Raw genomic sequence first — 21,773 nt, forward strand, 5'->3', positions numbered from 1 at the left:
TAAAGGCCTCTTTTTTTTTTTTTTTTTTTTTTTTTTTACTGTGATAGGAACCAAATGCTAGCAATCCGAGGGCCTAAGTGTGGTAACCTGGATGGTCCGGTTTATTTTCCAGCTCAGTTAGTGCACTCAGCAGCAAAGCCATAAATTGAGCCTGACTCGAGATATTGCCAGTAGCCCTATGAAATTAGGGGTACAAGTGAATGGGAAGCTGCCTCAGCTGTTGTTAGCACYGAATTCACTTTAAAAACAATAGGGAAATACCATCTAAGCTTGAAGCAATATGTGTTTTTTAAAGTTTTTAAACAGTATTTGTTTTAAATGCTTATTGTCTGTAATAAAAGTGTAGTGTCAACTTATACATGTGAATAAAATGAGTGACACAAAATGCCTGGACTGCTTGTATTGTGTTTTGTGGGGTCTCAGACTTTTTTTTCCCCCTTACAGGGCACTTCAGTCCCTGCATGCAACTGTGGCTTTGGCATGTCCCAGATATTTTCTCCTGGAATGAAAGCAACAGGCTTTGGTAATGACTAAGGTGGGGTATGAGGKTAGATTACAGCCACCATTCTACTCTCTTCTGTTCCTCCCCATAACTCTCCCAGAGAGTCTTAACATCCTCTTCCAACCTGAATCACATTTTTYCCCCTACTATAACAAGGAAAAAACTCCAGCTATAACAGCTGTCTGAAATACTATGCCTTTGAGAATATAAATTTAGAACTTTAGAGGAAAAAGGGTAACAGAAAAATCAGGAAGTTGTATCACTAAGAACAGAAACGCAAGAAAAATTAAGCTTTAGCAGCTGGCTATACTGAAGTTCTGTATGCCATGGGTTCTACAGTAAATGAGACTATTTTTACTCTGTGGATTTACAATATATTTCTTGAGATATTTATAGTGTTAATTCTTTCAGCATCTAAAATTTAATGGAAATGAGTTGCACAGAATAATCAGGTTCTTCTATGGCATTCACTTTTGATTGGACGTAAGAGAACTCTTGAGCCATACAGCATACCTAGTAGAATGCAAAGAATGGATAAGGTAGGGCAACTGTAAATTCTATGTGAATTGCCTAATAGTCATGCCGTTGAATTCACACAACAGATAAAGCTTGTACAAGTAAATAGGATTTGGTGTAAGACACCTAGAAAATCAAGGAAGATTCTTTATTTGGTGCTAGATACAAGCATTAAAGGAAATAAGTGTAGGCCAACAGACTCATTAAAAGGCAAGACAGAGGCTTTAATAAGACATTTAAATCTCTTAATGGGCTGAACAGCTGAAAGTCCACATCCAATGAAACCTCAGATACAGGTACATGGTGGTATTTCATGTAAAACTCCCAGCCATCTTCCTTTGGTAAAATAGGACTTTTACCCGAAAAACATACATAACCTCCTTATCACTTACTGTTCAGGTGAGCTAGGTTTGATTTGCTGTGTCAACTATAATGCTAAAGCTTGAAATCTACTCCAGGGCTGATATTGGCATGATGTTTAYTTTTAGAAATAAAAGATCCTCAGAGGAGCAGTAGTAAACAATAGTCTCCACTGCTTAGAGCTATTGCTTCCAACAGTATTTCTCCAAGGAGTTGCAATTTTAGAAAATTTCTTTTTAGAATGCCAGCAAGATATTCAGCATAAAAGACTGAGATACTACAAAACATGCACATTAACCAGGTTAATGTGTATACAGTAGGAGTATACATTAAAAAAATGGTAAAAAYATGTCCAAACTCATTAAAATGATACTATTCTTTCCTTCCAGGGAGGAAGGGGACAGCTTAAGACAATTAAGAATAAAACTGCTTACTGCTTTTTAAACCAGAGACACTGGACCAAAATTATCATAAGAACCAAGTATAAAAGAGCCAAGTCTTGTATGTAAAAGGGACAGAATGTAGAAGAAAATCAYGGTGAAACCCCTGAAATTTCTATTAATAAGCAACAGTCCTCTGCTCCTTTCAATTGCTACTGTAATAAAGGAAAGAGGTTTTTATCAACAGGCAATACCCCTTCCACCACTGTAACAGTGACAGGAGAGGAGCCTTTGGCTCTACTTGTGCTGTGTCAGTGTTYAGCTTTTGTCTGTGTGCCAAGAAACCTGATTGGGTTGTGGTATGGTGTGTGGTGCAACAGACTACCCAGTACCTCATCTTTTTCCAGTATTCCAGAACTGTTTTGGGGTTTCAGAACCAGCACCCTCCCCAGCTCTGGCACCCAACATATTCCAGTTAATAACTGGTTATTTGGACAGGTGGAGGAGACAGCTCCATGCAACTTCCTACTCCAGAGGACTTGCTTTTGGTAAGCATTTGCAGTTGTGAAAGCCAAGATGAACTGAGTGAGGATTAAGACAGGTAAGTTTCTTTGGAGTTCTCTGATGTTCTTGAAAATGCAGTTATGCTGTTTCAAAAAACACTTCACACTCCTACCAGGAAGGGAATACCCCTTGAGAATAATTGTTAGCAGTTCAAYCCTAAATACAGCAATCAGAGAAGTGACACAACATGAAAGGTTTTGGACCCAACAGCCTTTTTAAACCTAAACCCAGGCTTTTACGTACAAAGCATGCTTAACTCCATTTAATTCAGAAACAACCTAAGGTGCATACTTTTCAGATAAGCATCCATTTGAACCAAAAATGTCAGGACAAAGGGAATAAACACAAGTCTAATTTGATGAAAGATGGTAAGCTCGKTGTAGCATTCTTCCTCTGCTCTTGTGCTTTAACTTTCCTTTTCATCTTGATACATCMGGATACAGAAGTATGGGTCATAACCACATGTTAAGAATCGATCCTGCCAACAGGTTGTTAGAATGTGGCAAACTGAGTAGGAAAAAATAAACCAACAATCTCTCACTAACAGTTGCCAGTGGTTTTATAATCAGGTTGTGAATACAAACTATAGTGCAACAAACAAATGTGACAAAGCCTACCTYGGTTAAATTTGTTTATATGATAAAAAAATAAAATATTAAACTGCTTATAGTGCAACATTCTAATAGCATATGTAAGTATACCATGCTTTTTAAATTTACTGTTATATTATTTACAGTACATTGCAATGCTTTAAACTAGAGGTGAAAGAACAAAAACAGGTAATGGAAAACATTTACATACAGGTATGAGTCTTAATATTGTCCACCAAACTACCAAGTTTGCTTTGCAGACTYGTGTGTTGTGCACATTCCTGCCCCCCACCACCAGACACCTTTCTATCAGCAGTGGTCTGCTCTGGCATGTAGATAGTGGAAAGATTTTTTAAAAACTGCATAGCCTTCAAGCTTTTCTGTTTCTTCAAACACCATTTGCAAAGACAGCTGTAAAATATATAAGAACTCCATCAATTACCCATATCTGATCAATCTGAAAACTCAGCTTTTGAAATAAGATCAATAAATATTCATTTCTGTAGAGCCATAGCAAAGCTGAAGCAAATTAAAGCCCTTTTCTAGCAGTCKCTTAGTTAAAAAATGGCATTTTATAGGAGGAAAGTAATTCAGCGATTCCTATCCATTATTTAAAATTCTGATCTCTAATTGGGAGCTAAGCTCCCAGAATACAGAAGAAAATATGAGAATGTAGAATTATGTGCTACCTTATTTTATATTTTATTAAGCCTCTGCTGGTGTGCACTGCTCAAGCTGATGAATGAATAAAGTAAAAGTGATGCAGTAACTATGCCTGCAGTACTTATTTAATTTGATATCACTGTCCTTGTATTGGAGAAATAATAATTAATTATATCAGAATTAATTAACTACACAGGAAGWAAGGACTGTCCTAACAGTCACTGCATACCACAAGGAGTTATATAAAATCCAGTGAATACTGAGAGGTGTCTTAAGGACAACTGTTTGTAAGAGAGAATAACCACAGAGCTATTCTTAGCAGTTTATGTGATTTTTATGTCTGTTCCCCTACAACTGCTAAAGGCAAAAATTTTTTTCTCAYTTTCCCTGAAGAACACCTCCGGAAGACTTTAGAACACTGCACACCTGTTTCCTAGGATGCAACAGCCCCAGAAAAACCACTGCAGATGACACCACTGCTTAAGCAGCAAATACTACTATTTCTGCTAATAGCAGACAGGCTAATAGCAATCAGAATAGMTTCAGGCTGCTTTTAGGTAGGGGCAAAAAAAGTCAGTGGAAGTTTGAAATTTAGTGTTACCCTTAATTTCTAGACCTCGTGTTTAAGCTTCGTATTTTCAGAAAAGACTGTAATAGCTCAGGACAAGATACTGTATCATACATCATACATCAGTTCTACTAATACTTGTTCTCAATACAACAGAACTGATTCACTTTCTCTRCAGTGCATTAGCTAACTGTTAGGTCTATAACGCATTTCAGGAATAAAAAATTTTAAAATGTTTTCCACAGCATTACTCAGCGTAAGCTAAGATCTAGAAAAATTTCAGTAAGAGCATCAGTCTTCCTTCAGTGAGCAGATGAGGGAAGAAAAACCAAAGTATAAAACCCCAAATCTATTCTATTGTGCATTATTTCAACAGATTCTCTGTAAATTTACAGGCTAACTGCAGAAAAGCCAAGCACTCAATACAGCACATTCATGAAATATGCTAATTTGCCCATCACCCTGAGAGTTTTGTAACCTTACCTTCAGTATCTAAAGTAAGTATTTGGGATTTTGTGTTTTGTTTCTCTAACACCCACATTCTTGAGCACTTTGTGCTTGTGCTCTACGTGGTGATCTCAGCTGTCTCAAGGCAGCATCTCCATACTGAATGCCTGAGCCCATTCTCTCTGGATCCAATTCTCCTGATGAGAAACAAAATGGTCACAAGATTATAGATAATGTACAAATAATATATTCCAAATAAACTGATAACATTAGATTTAAGAAATGCATAATTATATTCTGATCTGTTTATGGAGAGATTATCTTAATTCTGTCTACTTTTAGGCAATTGGACCCCGAATCATTTTCTCTTCTAATTTAATATACGCCCTTGACCATGATGACAAACCAATCTAAGTTAGGCTGCAAACAAGAAATGCATTTGCACTACTTCAAACAAAAGAAAAGTCTAAAATGTTTTCTGCAAACACAGTTAAAAACTTACTGCCTTCAGAGGCTCATAAGCGAAGAAAACAGTACTGTAGATACCAAGCCAAACAAAAATGGATCAATCTGGTAGAAGGATGACATGAAGAACTGTCCCCAGGGAAAATKATCAACCTCCCCAACTTCTGGTATCCATTTCTGACTACTTCATGACCTCTGCATTCAGAACTGTTCTTACGGCTGTATGGTGGTCTGGCTAAGATTAGAAATACTTAAAAAAACAGCCAAGAATCCCTCTGATTAGCTCTCACTTATTCAGGTTCAGTGTRCACACATGAGCCCTTTGTTAAGTTAGCAGAAGGCACCATCTTGAAAGGACCAGTGGACAGCTTCAGATTTGAGCTGTCATGCATAAAAGACTTTGGCTGAGCTACAGGAAGAGGCCAGTAGGAACCTCATTAAATCAGCAACTACACATGCAGTGCTCTGTACCTGTGGTGGAGCACAGAGATGCACTGGGATGGGCTGGGGACTGAGTAGAAGACAGTAGCAACTACTAGTACTGGACATCTTACCCAGAGGAGCTGTGGAATCTCCATTCYGGGAGCATCTCAAATTGTGCCTGTCTGGCCCTGGGCAGCTTGCTCTCATTTTGAATTCACAATTTTGAACCTGAATGTGCTTTCAACATGAGGCTGGACTAGAGACCTCCATGGTTTCCTTAGAGTCTCCATTTTTGCATGATTTAATGGATGTGTGCTGGCACAAAAACCCTCATGAGCAGTTCACAGAACAAAGACTTAATTATGTGGTGGCAATGCCTCTTTAAAGCAGTCATGGAATTACAGTATCATGAGAAACAYTGCTTTTTCATTTGGGTTTTGGGTTTTTTTAGGTTCTTTTTGTCTGTTTAAAATGAAAGCTGCTGTTTGACATTGATTTTATACAGTAATCAGAAAATTCCAATGAAAATATATTATTTTCATCTAAAAATTTGTCATTCAAACACATAACTAGAATCTATGTAATTTTCAATGACCAGTACTCAAAACATTGAAGATATCAAGCAGCTAGAAAAGAGGAAAACTGGAATGCAAATTAATGTAATGACATCTATCACACAGGAGCCTGTCCCCAACAGAAACCTGCCCACTTGCGTTAGGAAGCTTCTGGTATATTTCTAGAGCTGCAAAAGTAAAAATGATTTCAACTGAGAGTCAGAAAGGTCACTTCAGAGAAACACAGTTGCTAGGAAACATCACTGAAATTTTTAGTATTTCTGTTCATATCCTCTTCACTGAAATTCTTGCTACATATGAGAAGTAGAATTAAAAGTTATGTCTGCCCTGATATTAGGTTTTTRTTCTGGACTACAAAAACTGACAAATATAAGGCTTGGTATTTGTAGGGGTGCACTAACCCACAGAACACAGAACCTACACTCAGACCTTACTGTTAAGATAAACATCACCCAAAGTTCACACAACCATCCCTTTTTGGATATACAGCTCTCACTTAGACATTCATTCCTATCAAAGCATATGAGAAGCAGCTTAAAAACCAAATAGGTTAYACTACCACAATGAAATTTTGGGGGSTTTTGGGTTAATGATGTTAGAGGACTTTGAATGGTGATACTTCCATGTGTACTTTTATTAGTTTTCAGACAAAATAAAACATTTTGWAARTATAAGACTTAATTTACCTGATTCAATTTTATTGAGTATTTTCCTTGCACACTGTACAAAGGCCTCTTCAACATTTTCTCCTGTTAGAGCACTTGTTTCCAAGAACATCAGCTCTGCATTTGACACCAAAAAAACCATCCTCAAAACAAGTCTGGAATACTAGGTATAGAATTCAAAGCATGAAAGCTAGGAGCAATAAAAGTATTTTTACAGMGATCTACAGTCAAAAAGCATAATCCAGAAAAATTAACTTTTGATAGCAAAACCACAAAAAACATCCTCTGAAATTTACATATGAACCCTAGAAAGCTGGAATCCAAAGATACTGACCTGGGTTGCGCATACAAAACAGCAAATGAACCCAAGCTTCATACAGTTTCCCATTAATAGAGGTTATATTCAGAAGCAAAGCTGGTAGTAAGAGTTGGTAGAAGATATTCATTGATTTATAAAAGCAAAACCAGATTTTGCTGATGGCAGGACTGCAGCACAGAAGCTCAGATCAAGACTGGCTTTAGCTGATGCACAAGCGTGTCCTCAGACTGGAAATTCTGAATATTACAGACCAGGTAATAGTCCTCTGGATCCATGCCTTGCACTGAACTCAGTTTTCCATAAGTAAAACTCATTGCTTTGAACTGCAGCACACCCCAGACAATCTTGTCTATTATCTACAGAGTCTATAAGATGCTGAAAAATACAAAATCAGGTTCTTTATTTTCTCCTCAGCCTTTTGGAGGCAAGGCAGTGCCAGAAGTTGTATTTCCTACGGAATATATTTCCACACAGAGGGTACTCATAAAGCAGCAGCTGTGACTGGAAGAATCACTGGTAGACTTAAATAGTACATGCAGTTTGCACTGCAGGTGCTGCTTCTCTGGGCCTTATGTACTGACAGAACTCTTTTCTGTAGTCAAGGTACAGCCTAACTGCACAAAAATTTAAGTGATTTGAAGTATTATGCATCTTTGAATGCTGCCTAAAGGTTTTGTATGACTTACCATTTTCCTGTGCAAACCGGGATGCTTCTAAAAAAGTGACTTCACGATCTGCATCAAGATCCTTTTTGTTTCCACACAGGATTATCACAATATTTTGACTTGCTAACATTCTTGCATCTGTCAACCAATTAGTAAGTGCATTGTAGGTTTCCCGGCTGTGTAGGAAATGACATCCTTTATTAGGACACACTCATTGCTCATGAACAGACCATGGAACAAAAACTCAGATGGCAAATCTGTGTTTGTGGCAAACAACAAACTGCTGGTAGTCAGGCAAGGCACCTACACATCTCAACATGCCAGTGATGAACTGGGAAGAGTATCAAATTCCTTCATGAAACTATTTACAAGCTTAAGTTTTTCAAAAGCAAAATTAAAACAACCACAATATATAAACACAATTATAAAATACTGTGTTAAAGTGAGAAACTAAAATATTAAGCTGTAATCTAGCTTCAAGCTTTTGTGCATGACATTTCGGGACAACAGAATAAGATATTGTTCCAGTCGGAATTCAACTGATATTTAAATTACTGGTGGGACTGTAAGAATTTGTGAGGCTTKTGTATGCCTGAACTTTTCCATTGGTGGCAGGACCTACACTGCAGGCAGTTACCMTGCACACCATTCATCATGGCAGCAGTGGTCAGAGAGAAAGCCTTCCAGTGTAAGACTGACAGATGATGCCAGCTGACCTTTAGCACAGAATACACATTTCAAAGCCTGCTGAGAGAACCCTTCACTCAAAGGACAAAAAAAAAAGCAACAGCCTAGTGAACCACCATTAACCAACACAAAATTCATTTGACAAGTATCAGCCCATGGTGGCAGGAAAAATGTGGACGTGTAATTTGTAGGGGTGTTTTATTGTCTGCCTACAATATTACAATATTAAAAGATACAGAGATGAATGGAATTTTGGGGTACAATTACTTGTAGGCAGAGCTAGATTCTCCAGAGGATGACCTTCTATCCCAGCACACTGCTCTGCAGTTTCCACAAGTAAGGGTGCACTGCCTTGGTTAAGGGTGGTTGAAGTCTGCTCTYGGTTTCTATGGCAAGCCTTGCTGAGCCAGTGGCTGCATGGAGTTCACCATGATTAGATGAGCTACTGGTGGGCCAATGCCCACATATTTGTGTAACCCTTTAGGACTGTTCACATTTATGACATTCACATTATCTCAAAACTGAAACATGCACTGAAACAGAAGTATTTCTTATACTTACTTTCTTTTCTTCCTGCCTAATCTTGATTAGCATTAGGTACTTGGGGAGCAACCATTATGCATTAACTGGATCTGGCAGTCTATGAGCAAAAGACCTGCTGGCTTTCTTACCTGGTTATGTCATAGACAAGCAAAGCACCTGCAGCCCCTCTATAGTAACTCCTTGTTACAGATCTGAAACAGAATTACAAATACACATTTCTGTGGTGCCTTCATTGTTTACTACCTGGGTTAATATAACACAATCTGTATTATGAAACTGAATTCTCATTAACATATTTAAACAGGTTTTTAGACAATGTTACCAGCTGTGCAGCAGCAGACTAATAAGACCTAGGGTTTTGATGAAGCACTTTCATTAACATAGCTGTACAAGGATTTTCAAAGACCATTATGATCTGTGTGGTCTTGAAAGTGTACATATCATCATAATACATGACCAGATACAGAACTGGAGGCTGGTATCTGGCCAACACACTGAAGTGACCCCATTAATGAAGACTACGTATCACGGCCCAGCTTTATGTAGTCAGAAATGTATCCAAAAGACTTAACTAATAGAAGAAATTTACATGGATTGCTGCCCATTACTCCGACTTCTATCATCATACCCAACTTTGTTAACCAGCTCCTCTCCCAAAACRAAGAAACCTCAGACACACACTGCATCCTCCAAAAAGTATTTTTAAAAATTGATGTCCTATTTGATGGTGAATATATTACAAAGGAATACATTAGATTTTTACTGAATTTGATCTATGCCTCAGATGTAGAACACTGTTAAAATACTGTGTTAAAAGTATACTGGTGGTTCTAAGCTGATTGATTGCTTCTTCTCTAAGAAACTAAAGAGATCTCAGTTTTTCTAGAAATGTATTTACCCCAATGAATTTGATTTTTTTTTCTTCCCTAATTAAACTGCATATGGAATTATACTGGGCAATTGTTTTCATGCTGATTTTGAAGAGCTCACAACTTCCTGACATTTACTTACTCAGTCATACTTCTATACTACACTATACTATACTTCTTAATAGAAGGTCTTCTAAACAGGGTTAATCACATACACTTAGTTAAAAAACAATTATGAGTTTGGCTGGTGAGCAAGATATTCACCCAGTGAAAGAAAGGGCAGAAACTCGGATCCTGCAAGGCAGCATTGCTCTACTGAAATCAAAGGATCTGTGTCACTATGCCCAGGTTGGAAGGCCTGGCCTAGTTAATACGAAAGCAGACAAACAATTCCACTGACCAAGAAGCTTTGCCTGCTTATAAGCAGGGAAAAGTCAGATCCACCAYACAGCAGCAATTTATTAACACTTAAAATGATTGAAGAGCATACCTGAATCTCTCTTGTCCTGCTGTATCCCATATCTGCAATTTTACATATTTACCACCAACATTGATGATTTTTGAACCGAATTCCACTCCTATAGTATGATTTGAGTCATCTTTGACTACAAAAAAAAAGAAATAAAACCAGACTTACTTGAAAAATATTTAGAGTGAATAAATAGCTTTTACATAAAAGAATTTAGGTATCATTGAAACTCCTCAGTGTTCAAATTACAAACTACTTCCTGAACCATCAAATTCAGTGCCACTCATAAGCCTACTGCCACCACACAGAAATAAATTTTCTTACCATTTTTGACAGCTTAGTCAATTCAAAATTACTACTAGAAAGGTCTGCTTTAAATTATTTCCAGTTCACTTTAAAAAGCAGCAAKATACTTTTTTGTACACTTTTTCCAAGTGTGTTTTCTAATAGTTTGATTCCATTTAAAATTAAAATTCATGGAAATGCAGCACAAAAAAACCCAGAGTCTTGTCCATAAATATGCAAGAGCCAATTCTTCATTGATGCACCAAGTTAAGATACTTGCCCTATGCAGGTTGTTGAAATCACAGATTCTCAGCAATTTACAGCTGCCCTTACTAGACGCCAAGGGCTTGTTTCAAGTTTAGTCAGAATCAAGCCATGTTCTTTAGTGCTTACACATTTTTATCCTTAAATATTCCTCAAGAGATAAGGTGAATTATTATTTGGCTGAGAAAGACAACAGTTACCTTAGGTTTACAAACGTCTCTAAATGCGTATTATTTTTGTTGTCTTGATGCCAAACGTACAATCCAATAGAAATTTTTCTCTTATGTTACCTGCTCATCTCTGAATAACATTCACAGTGAAATCTCTACCTGTATTCATCACAGAATACAGACCTTAATAAAGAAAATGRAGTTACTATTTATTTAGAAAGATGCGACAGGCTTTCTAAATCTACTCAAGCAAGTCAATTTTCTTTCATCATTTTTTTCTAAAAGATCCAAGTCTCTACTATATATCTAGGGAAGATTATAACTGCAAATTATAACTCCCAGAAAAAGTAAGTCTGTATTTTCACCAACATTCTGCTGTATTTATTTGAGAGCAATAGTGAATAATGCTCTATATTAGGCTTTAGATAAAAGACAAACAGTGAGCAAAGACAAACAGTGAGCAATAAGGATTTACAGCACGGTTCTTAAAGTTATTCTTTGCTAAAATCCTCATCTACACAAACAAGCAAATTAGAGGAGCTTCTACACCAATAATAGGAAATCATGTAGGCAGAGCCTTTAMCTGCGGTACAAAGCAATGGAGAACTCTTACTGTTCTTCACGTGTACTTACATTTCTTTTCAATAAATTGGTGTAGCAAACAGGATTTTCCAGTTCCAGCATTTCCTATGACCAAGAACTTAAACAGGAAATCTGAAAATTGAAAGAAAATTAAAAAAAAAAAAAAGAAAAAAGAAAAATTGTTAAATTTTAGTATGGACTCACACTTTTGTTACAAGACCAAGTTCACAAGCCAGCTATTCTCTACTAACTCTTATTTCAAAGAGAAGGGAATAGATGACAAAATAAGCAAAACAATAAATCTGAAGAATAATCCAGTGTCTGCAGTACTGAAGTTACACAGCAAGAGCTAAGAATTCTTGTTTATGGAAAGGCAAGAAAGACAAAATGAGGTGGAAATGGYTGAATTACAATTCAGTTAAAATAGTCTGAATCACAGGTAAATGGTTGGCTTGTATTCCAGTAACCTGTTTTAAGAGTATGTAAGCTATTAACTATAGTCAACACAAATACATAATGATGCAATTTCTTAAAATCCATACTTATGGGATTTTTGCAGGTTTTTTTATTAATTTTGTAGGTTTAAAATTTACATTAATTTGCACTTCTCTATTAACAGTTTAATACTTACACTTTATTTTAATCCTTATACAGCTGGCACAACTACAGTATTTCTGTAAAAAATGTAGAYGGAAGAAGCAATTTTTATTCTGGGATGCCTACTTTCACATTTCCTCCACATGTTAAATTAATATACGTGTACTTCTGTAACCTATTTATGAGCCATTTGTATCAGTGCTCATAGATAATACACATATTCAAGATTTATGGCCCATTTCTATTGTTTTAACAGTGGCATATAATGCTTTAATGCTACCGCTCCAAATCTGCTTTCAGTTTTGCTAATGACCGGAGAAAGCTTCCCTGTCTTACTGCTCTCAAAATTGATAAACTGATTGGAAAACTTGCAACTGCTTCCCAATTGCCACCAAGGCAACCTTTACAGCTCATGCAAGATTCACTATGTATTTTTCTACCAGCAGCGTATTTTTTACTCTTTATTATTCAGTTTCTCTAACAAACACAGCAGGTCTCCAGAAGGCATCTGAAAAGCATGCAAGGAAAATGATTAAGTTTGCTATATCAACAAAAATAAAAACATTAATTTTGTTAAGAGTGTTCAAAGCTGTCAAATGGGTTTCATGGGTATTGGYCTAAGGGATGGCAGAATAAAAAGAAAACTAAATAATGCTAAGTCAAAGAACTGATAAAATCCTCTATCAGGACCTCATTTGAGTATTTAGTTTTAAAAATTGAATTTAAGAYGCACACAAATCTATGTGCTCATTCCATTCCACTTAACACAGGAGTTACTTGTTGTGGTATATCATAAAGATCCCCTTGCAATGGCAAAAGGAATAAGCAAGTTTCCCAAATGCTGACAGAATTCCCACGGTTAAAAAGTCAGTAGCAAAACAGAGGGCTATGAATCCTGGAAATGTCTATCATTCTTTGTCTTCACCTGTCTTCCAGATTTTATTCATATTTAAAATGAGGTAATGTTTTACTACAGATTTTTGCTTTTTTACATTTTGCCCTTGCATGATTTATCTTGTTTCAAATGCTGTAACAGGTTCAGTATAGATTCTGAATTCTACCCATCTCAGAAGATGGCTGTTTCTTGCTGACAAATATGACCATTTACATGCTCAAGAATTTCTGTTTCAAAATCCTCTTGTTCTTCACGCCCCCACCCAGCTGCTCACGCTTTCTGGATTAAAAAAAAAAAAAAAAGGTACAAAAAGGATTTCCCTCCAGGTTGTGAAAATTTCATGTTATCTCCTGTAAAGAAGGGCCCTTTGTGTCATCTCAACTGAAAAAAACGCTGAAGCTGAGAACACTCGATCCTATCAAGTCTTCAATGTTAGTATGAAATGTAGCTATCATAAATAGCCCAAAGTGTCAGGTTAAGAAAAAAATCATGTCAAAGGAAGCCAAGTTTCAGTTTTTATGGATCAAATATCACTGGTCAGCTGCCTTGTACACCATTTTCTGTATTTAAATGATTCTGTGTGTGAATGTATAATCTCACTGGTTTTACCACTGTCAGAGTACCGCAAAATGCAAGATATTCTGAGATATAGACACAATTAAAATAATCTGGTACTGCTGTTTTTCCAAACAAAAATCTGAAATAAAATTAAAACTGGTTCTATTTTGTATCTGGTGAATCCTGTTTGTCAGATTTTCTCCTTAAAAACAATTAAAAAATTCAAGTTTACCTTCCTTTCTTTTTCCACAGAAGACTCATATTATTGTCAGTAGTACAACAGCTACTGTAAACCTAAGCCAGGAAAAGACTAAAACCAGAACTCTCTTCCCCCACTAATTTGCTCTGTAACTGCAAGCACTGGTTGTCAAAAGTGGCTCATGAAGGCATATTTCTGCAACCCACAAACCTACACTGAGCGCAAATTTAACGCTGCTTCCTTCCGCACAGAGAGGCTGCAGGACAGTGAGGCCTTGGAACAATCATGTGGCTGTCAGGGACTCATCTGGAAGAGCATCACAACATCAGTGTATTTCTCCCTAAGGTGTTTTAAGTTGAAGTGCTCTATAGCTATATCTATAGCTATATTTATAGCTATATCTCACTTTTGCTCTGAAAGCAACAGTGATGTTTGGGGACTTTATGTTCATGACTTTAAATTGATAATACATTGATTCTAATAGCATTTTACAACAGACTCCCAATTCCTATCAAGATTCTATTGTGCCAGACAAATTTAAAAGGGAATCTTCCCTAAAAATAACCCACTTAGATGCCAGTTCAATGACTGCATACTTAGTAGACAAAAAACAAATTTCCCTCTGACAAAATGGCAAATGGGCTTTTAAAGATGAAACTTGAAACTAGGTACAATTCATTTGTTCATAGTATGAAACTAAGAGAAATGTGTTTTATTCCACCAAACTAAAAAAAAAAAAGTGTTTTAGTCCACCATGAAATGAAAATGTCACAATCTTCTGACAAAAAAAATCAAAACCTTTCCACACCAAAGGCAGCAATGTTTCCAAACATATGTAGACTCATGGAGTAAAAGACATTGTCACATTCACAAAATGCTTCTATCATTTTAAACTCTAATTGCTTCTATCATTTTAAACTCCAACTGCTTCTATCATTTTAAACTCCAACTTAATGCAAATTGTTCAAACTAGCAAAAGGCTTTTAGACTTATGTTATCAGTTTATCCAGAAGCACTGGGTAGTATGGGTCAGGAAATAGGGAATACTCTGCACATTTAATCAACTGCAAGGAAGGACAAGAAAAAGGCTGTGCCAATACCAAAAGTTAAAAATACTAAAAAGTTAAAAAAAAGATTTAACACTCTTTTAAGTTTACAGACTAGTACATTAATGAGTAATGCAATACCAGGTAAGAACAGGGACAACATTTTTCATTTTGTTATTCTGGAACTACTTTCTGAGAACGTCATTTTGTATGATAACTAGTTCCACATCAACTACATTTTTATTACTTATTTAAGCAATTTAGGGCATTAAGTGTTTTCTTTTTAAACTGTACTGATGTATGYAAAAATTTTGGAAGCACAGAAACCAAGTGAGATGGGGCAGATAGCTTCTTTTAGAACAACTGTAACATCACTGTGGACTCAAACTTGGTAAGAACTTTTATATATTCATTCTTTGCAACTTCACCAAATGCAACTCACATTCTACTGTTTGCACTACTGCTTAATTGCTGCAGTTTTTCTTTTTGGTGTCCCCTTCCCAGAGGAGTTAATTCACTTCATTTCATAGCATTTTCTTTTTTTTTTTTAATCTCCCTTTTTTTTTYAATTGACAAAGCAGCTTAGAGCTCCAGCATTCCAGTCAGCTGCCAAGGCTGTCACCCTAGAGAAACTTTTCTTTTGAGTTCTGTTGTTCCTCCTTCATAGAGAAGCTGAAAAGCAACATCATTCAGATGTTACAAATGCTTGCTGCCATGCAGGCTACTGAAAAGGTCTAGAAAAGTTAAAGCATTTTAAATAAGATCATCTTTATACAGGAGGGTTTTAGGATGAAAACTGAACTCTGTGCTAAAGGGAAAAAAGATTACAGGATATGCACTACAGAAACTATAAGGAGATGAAACATAGCATAGCATGGCTSTTTAAAGAAATAAGGCAATATAAAGAATTAGCTTACTCCCCTCTGAGGGCTATATGCATCACCTGATCCCAAACTGGGTATGGGGTATAGGAAACAAAACTTATTTTCTAGCACAGGTGAAAAGGAATAAAATTGTGGCTTCATCCTAAAGATGCACCAGCAGCACRAGCTGTTAAACTACATGAATTACATTATGTCTTTTGTGTTTGTTTTTTTCTTTTGGGGGTGGTGGTGCAGTGTGAGCTAAGGTAAAAGGAGAAGAGAGACAATTGTGGGCTTTGACTCAAGCATCAGCAAAAACAGATGGTTGATGTGGCAACCACCCCCAGATATCCAACCTCCTCCTTTGACTGAAGTCTGCTCCTGCAGAAGGAATAATTGAACAGCTTCTGAGATCCTGTAGCTTAGTCTTTAAAATGCAACGAGAATTCAATTGTTTCTTTTCCACTGCTAATACAGTAGSGTAGGGGGTGACCAAATTATATCCCCAATCTCAGTTTGATCTTCTTCCAATTCCTTGCTATTAATGGAGTAGAATTTACAATTCACTAATGCCGACCCTTTGGAAACTCTTATTCATGCCAGAGGGTAGGAGCAAAGAGTGCTCTGAAGCATTCCTACCRGCATATGCTGCCTCTAAATGAAAGGAGGAGCAATTCCTTCTGCTTATTCCTTTCTCTAGCAGTAAGTTAACATGAGAAACAGATAGAACAGATCAACCTAGTTCTATTCCAATTGGCACAAAGAATGCTCCAAAGAGGGCAGATCTGCAAAAGAGCTATGCTCTCTAAGAAATAAAATTAGATTTGAAACAAATGGAAGACCAGGGTCATAAATGCAAATACCATCAGGTAAATGGAAGGGGATGGGATGGTAGGAAAAGGATGAATCAAATTGTCCACTCCAGAAAGAATTATTTTCAAGTGGATGGAAACACTACACATTCTCTGACAATGAGRGAGATTGGTAAACTTATGTGTACTAGATGCAGTGGAGAAAACACAAGGAACTAAGGAGTGAAGAGATTTGGCTTCAATCTTACACAAAGCATTTACTCAATGGTCRCACAACTTCCATCCTTCTACCATTTAAAATTCAAAGGTTGCTTCTCATTTACTTACTAAGGATAAGCAATTTTTATGTCAGGCTGCATTTAACACAAAGACATGTATATTTTCCACTAGGAAGTAAGCTAAAACATGCTTGTGTTTTTATATGGCAATTATCTACAGAAAAGCCATTACATCTCAGAAACTTGAGTTAAGATAGCTTTTATATAAAGAAGAGATTTCTTTCCAATATTATATGTTAAACTTTTTAAAGAATGACCCTTCTCTCCCAAAAGCAGCAGAAAGATTATTTTTTCTAAACCCAGTTTCAAAATTCATGGAGGTAGCTTGTATTCATGTTTGGTTTTGGCACTTTGTAAGGGAAATAAATTGAGCACATAAGAATTGAATAGATATGGAACACATAAATAATTGAWCAGGTAAGAAAGCTAAGAACAGAAGATACACAGCTGAGGAAATAGAGCTACAGGAGTGAAAAGATAATTATAAGCAAAATTTAGTGTCAAGACAGAGAAGCTACAGAATTTTGTTTGGTAAGAAGGAGGAGACAAGAATCTTGGTAGTGGGCAGAAAGGGTTGTGAAAAGTGAGTGAACAGAAAGCCTTCAAGAAGACAGAATTTGACACAGAGGAGGAAACTCAGGGAGGAAAAAAACCAAGAGACRTGAAATTAACAGCAGTGGCCAGAGGAAAGGCTCTTTATTCCCCATGGATTGAGAAAAATATTGGAAAAAAATCAATCCCCTTTCAAAGGAAACAGAAGTTGAAACCTCACAGCAAAATTAAAGTAACATAAAAGTCAGACAGCAAAACAACATTGGAAAGAAAAACACAAACCCAACCACCAACCAGTTTTCTGAGCCTATCTGTATGGGATGAGGTTACATAATTAGAATGGGTCCTAATTCAGGTGAAAAGAAAAATCTAATTCATGACTAAGCATTTACAATCTATAGGGATTCCAGCAGGAGGATACAGTGACCCCCGGTCTCAGTCACCAGAGGGAAACTGACCTAATACTTCCATCATCGATGGTCATGTTACAGCTGGTCACAAACAAGCCACTCTTTGTTAGGACAGTGAGCACATTAAATCCAGAGAGTTCATCAAGCACAGAAGACATAATTTTATCATGTTGTATTTTTTACTTTGATCTGTCAATGGGGCTGCTACATATGTGAACAGGAAACTGCAACGTTAGATRTTGACTACTGTTATGGTCAGAGATTGTAGAGACATTAGTTTATATTAATTTTATGCTATAASTTAGCTTTTATTCTTCTACGTTCTGTAGAACTTGACCCTCTCAAGCATTCTAGCTCGAAATCTTTTGTAGCTTGTGTGTGCATAGGACAAACACGGAAGCTCCAAAGGGWAATATATCAAACAGGAATTAAACAAATAAAAGGAACAACGCACAACTACAAAACTTCCATTTCAAGGGCTTGTTTTCCAAGGTACCAAAATAATTGGAAAAACACTATTAACAGCTAGACTGGGCTTACTATCCTTATTCTGCATTGCTGAAACAATGCAAAAAATAGTTTAAATGTCATGGTTTCAGATAGCAATCACCTAGYTTGCTGATCTAGGATTACAGCATGAAAAGAGGAGCACCACTTAAATTCTGTCATCTCTGGTTTTCTACAAACTTCTTTTGCTCAGAGAGCACCATAAGCATAGCCAGAGTAACCCCAGTTCTTTATCACAAAAGCTCAGAGCATGAAGAACTTGTTCATGCTCAAGTCTGGATGGACAAAGCACGCCCCTCTGGTTTCTACATATAAGTTTTACATGTTTCTAGGACATGTGGACAAAATAATCAGGGTCTTAGTATTCTAATATTGTCACATCAAGGGCTGCCCCATACTCTTGCCTCATTTTGCCTTTTAGTTCTGTGTATTTGCTTACACCGCAGCACTGACCAGTAGGAGAGGACATCAAGCATTGATGAATATTGAAAATARACTGACTTACACAATAGAAACAGTCAGGTCAGTTGACCTACTCCTGATGGACATTCCAGCATCCCTAACARTTTCTAGAGTGGTTATGTCCAATTTTGCTTTAACATTTAGTATTCAATTCTGACCTTACTCTCATGAGCTATGAATATGAATCTATTACATGGACTTAGAATACATTCACATGTACAACAGCAACTTTCTACTGGAAAATATTACAGGACTGTAYGGTATAGAAAGGGTAGATATCTATCTAAGCAGAGTTTTAAGCAAAATTATAAAGAAAAGAAATTAATACTATTCAGTTGCTTCTCATCTCCTCCACCTAGCCAGCAATACCAGCTCTGCTTACCTCTTTGGCTCCTCACTTTGATGCTTCCCAGCGAGGCACTGACACACTGTCAGTGACACACTGTCAGTGCCTGCACTCCGACTTACTCCATCGGATGTTTTCCTGCTTAGACATCTATGCCAACACAGGGACATACGAACACACCCACTGATCTTTCCCACCCCAACTCTCACAGTCAACTCTTTTTGACGCCTGCATGTCGAACACAACAGGACCGAAACCCTAACTTGACCCGCAGAAGTACACACCATCACTAAGYAGAGGAACGGGCAGCTTCTCCCAGAGGACATGCAATGCAAGTTTCCTTCTGGACTCCCCGGACCATAACAAGCAGAGCTCAAGCCGGTCCCTGCTCGCCCTGAAGGATAACTGAGAGCGCTGCTGCCGGGCCGGCCGGGCAGCCATGGGCGGAGCAAGCGCTGCGGGGCTCAGGGCAGCGGTGGGCAGGGCGACCCTCCCGAGCCCGGAGAACCCTCACATCACACCGCTCCTTCCCCGCTCCTCAGGGGGCACTGACCGGCCCCGGGCCCGCTCCCCCGAGGGTAGAAGGGAGAGGGGGAATCCCTTCACCCCGCCCCCGGATCCTACCGTAGGTCTCGGACATGACACTCTGCGACATCCCGGGAGGGGTGACCCCCGCCGCCGCTGCTCGCTGCCCGCCCCGCCCGGGCTCGGCGCTGACGGCGGAGGGAACCGCACAGGCCCCGCCGCCCGGGCCCGGCTCGGCTCGGCTCRGCCCAGCCCGGCCCCGCCCAGCCCCGCGCAGGCGTGCCCAGGCCCTGCGCTAGCCCCGCCTTCCCGCGCAGGCGCGGTGGCTCGCGATGGCCCCGCCCCCAAAACAAGGCGCACGTGCGGGGCTTCCCCGCGCCGGGCCGCTCCCGGCTCCGCTCCCCTCGGCTGGCAATCCAGGCTCTGGGATAAACTCCCCGAGCGATGGTGTCGTCCTRACCGCAGGCTCGTTACCGGGTGCACAGCGCCCATTCACACACCGAGGCGCTGTTCCCGCCCTACTCTCCGCTTTATTCCSGTTCGCGCCGAGCTGGGAGCCGGGCGGTGACCCACGAAAGGCTGCCTGCCCTGTCGTCAAAACGTTACGCTATTTGTACATTTTAACAAACGAGGGCGTCAGCGTTCTTTGGTTACAAATTACATACCTTTTCTGTCAATTAACACTCAAACCCCTATTTGCTGGTTATTCCTCTCCTCGTGGTAATTTTTCCACAGATGCAGTTCTGCTCTCCTTTSGAGTCTGGGGTCTGTTTTGAGGTGGTCTGTGAGTCGGTGGTCGTGATTTCCCACTGCCGGAATTACCTTTCCCTCAGGTACTGCTCAGGCCTGCTGACTTCACTCCTGGAAGCTGCTATCCAGACAGCCCATTCATCTTGGGATTGTCTTCCCTTYTCCTTMAAACAAAAGATTAGCCGAGCATACAATGTTCACAATGCAATTGCTTAGTTGTAACTGTACAGCTAGAGCTACTGATAACAACTTCAAAAAGCTGCAAATTTTGATTCAAATCTTGAGGAGCTCGATACCAACAGAGCCTGGCCTATATTATTCTTTATTGGGTATCTTAACTCCCCTGCCAACCCTTGTTGTTCTGGCAGCAAGGGCTCCTACAGCTCCCACCACACAGGCCTCTTCATTTACTCCATTCCTAAATGATACTTCCTGTGTGTCCTTCACCATTCTCTGTTCTGCCAGTCCCAAAAAAACCTCCTCTTCTATCCTCTTCTGTTATTTCTGGCTTTTTGATCTCATTGTTTACTGCTTCCCATCCTTTCCAAGTCTACTTGATCTCCCAAGATGTAGGAAAAACTGCCTCTGCCTGTCCCAGTCACCTCCTTACCGAGTCCTTGCTGGTCAGAGGTCAGCTTTGAAGTTCCCATCTCTAATCAGCGGAACAACACATGCTGAGCCAGCACCAAGAACTCCTCAGAGAATCTGCTGATTATTCTTGTTGTTGTGAGTACATATAGACAAAGAAACTTGCCATAGTTTTCAAAGAACCTATTCCTTAATGAGTTCATATTATTTACAGTAATTAGAGGTTGTATAAACAAGTCCCCAAAGTCAACATAGCTCTAATGCACAGAGGATATTGAGGCCTAAAATGTCACAAGTGAACATTTCTCTGGGGTATATGCTCTCCATATGCTGTGGAAAGCCAAAGAGTCTTCCCATAAGATGCACAGATCTCCATATGTCTCAGATGTGAGCTTTGTGTCTGGAAGGTGTCCCCCAAAATGGTACATTCTGAGGCTTAGGTTGGGCTTCAAATAAGTTTGGTCTAACATCACCAAATTCCTACCAGATGTTGGTTATTTTTGCTCAACTCCCCTATCCCTGCTCCCAGAAAACAAAACCAACCAAACAACCAAAAAATCCCCACCAAACCCAAAACCCAAACCAAATGGGTTTACCCAAAAAATCCCCAAAGATACTGAAGTAGACAGATTGTACTASATTACTAAAAATATGTAATATTATATCGATAAAAGAACAAGGAGATTTAGACCTCTTGCATTGTGCAAACAATACTTTAGGCTAAGAGGTAGATTTGTCTTGTTTTTTTTTTTTTATTATGTGCATTTTGCAAGATGACCTTACTGGTATGGAGTTTATATTTGATAAATTTGAT

The 21,773-nt window shown here is 38.5% G+C and overlaps 1 protein-coding gene across 2 annotated transcripts; it reads right to left on the reverse strand.

Annotated features, from left to right (window-relative positions):
- Window positions 1-10: 10 nt before the first annotated feature.
- RAB4A (RAB4A, member RAS oncogene family) lies at window positions 11-19,877 on the reverse strand. Of its 2 annotated transcripts, none has more exons than XM_057368426.1 (8): window positions 19,721-19,877; window positions 11,623-11,703; window positions 10,292-10,406; window positions 9,061-9,123; window positions 7,724-7,878; window positions 6,740-6,835; window positions 4,627-4,787; window positions 11-2,829 (listed from the first exon to the last, which is right to left on the reverse strand). In XM_057368426.1, exons 1-7 carry the CDS (start codon window positions 19,749-19,751, stop codon window positions 4,672-4,674), a joined length of 657 nt encoding a protein of 218 aa, XP_057224409.1. In that variant the 5' UTR covers window positions 19,752-19,877; the 3' UTR covers window positions 11-2,829; window positions 4,627-4,671. The 2 variants fall into 2 exon arrangements, with proteins under 2 accessions (XP_057224409.1, XP_057224408.1); XM_057368425.1 differs by having other exon boundaries at window positions 11-3,323.
- Window positions 19,878-21,773: the final 1,896 nt, after the last annotated feature.

Source organism: Malurus melanocephalus, unplaced genomic scaffold (assembly GCF_030028575.1).
Source record: "Malurus melanocephalus ecotype Western Australia unplaced genomic scaffold, MMel_1.1 scaffold_92, whole genome shotgun sequence".
Lineage (NCBI taxonomy): Eukaryota > Metazoa > Chordata > Aves > Passeriformes > Maluridae > Malurus > Malurus melanocephalus.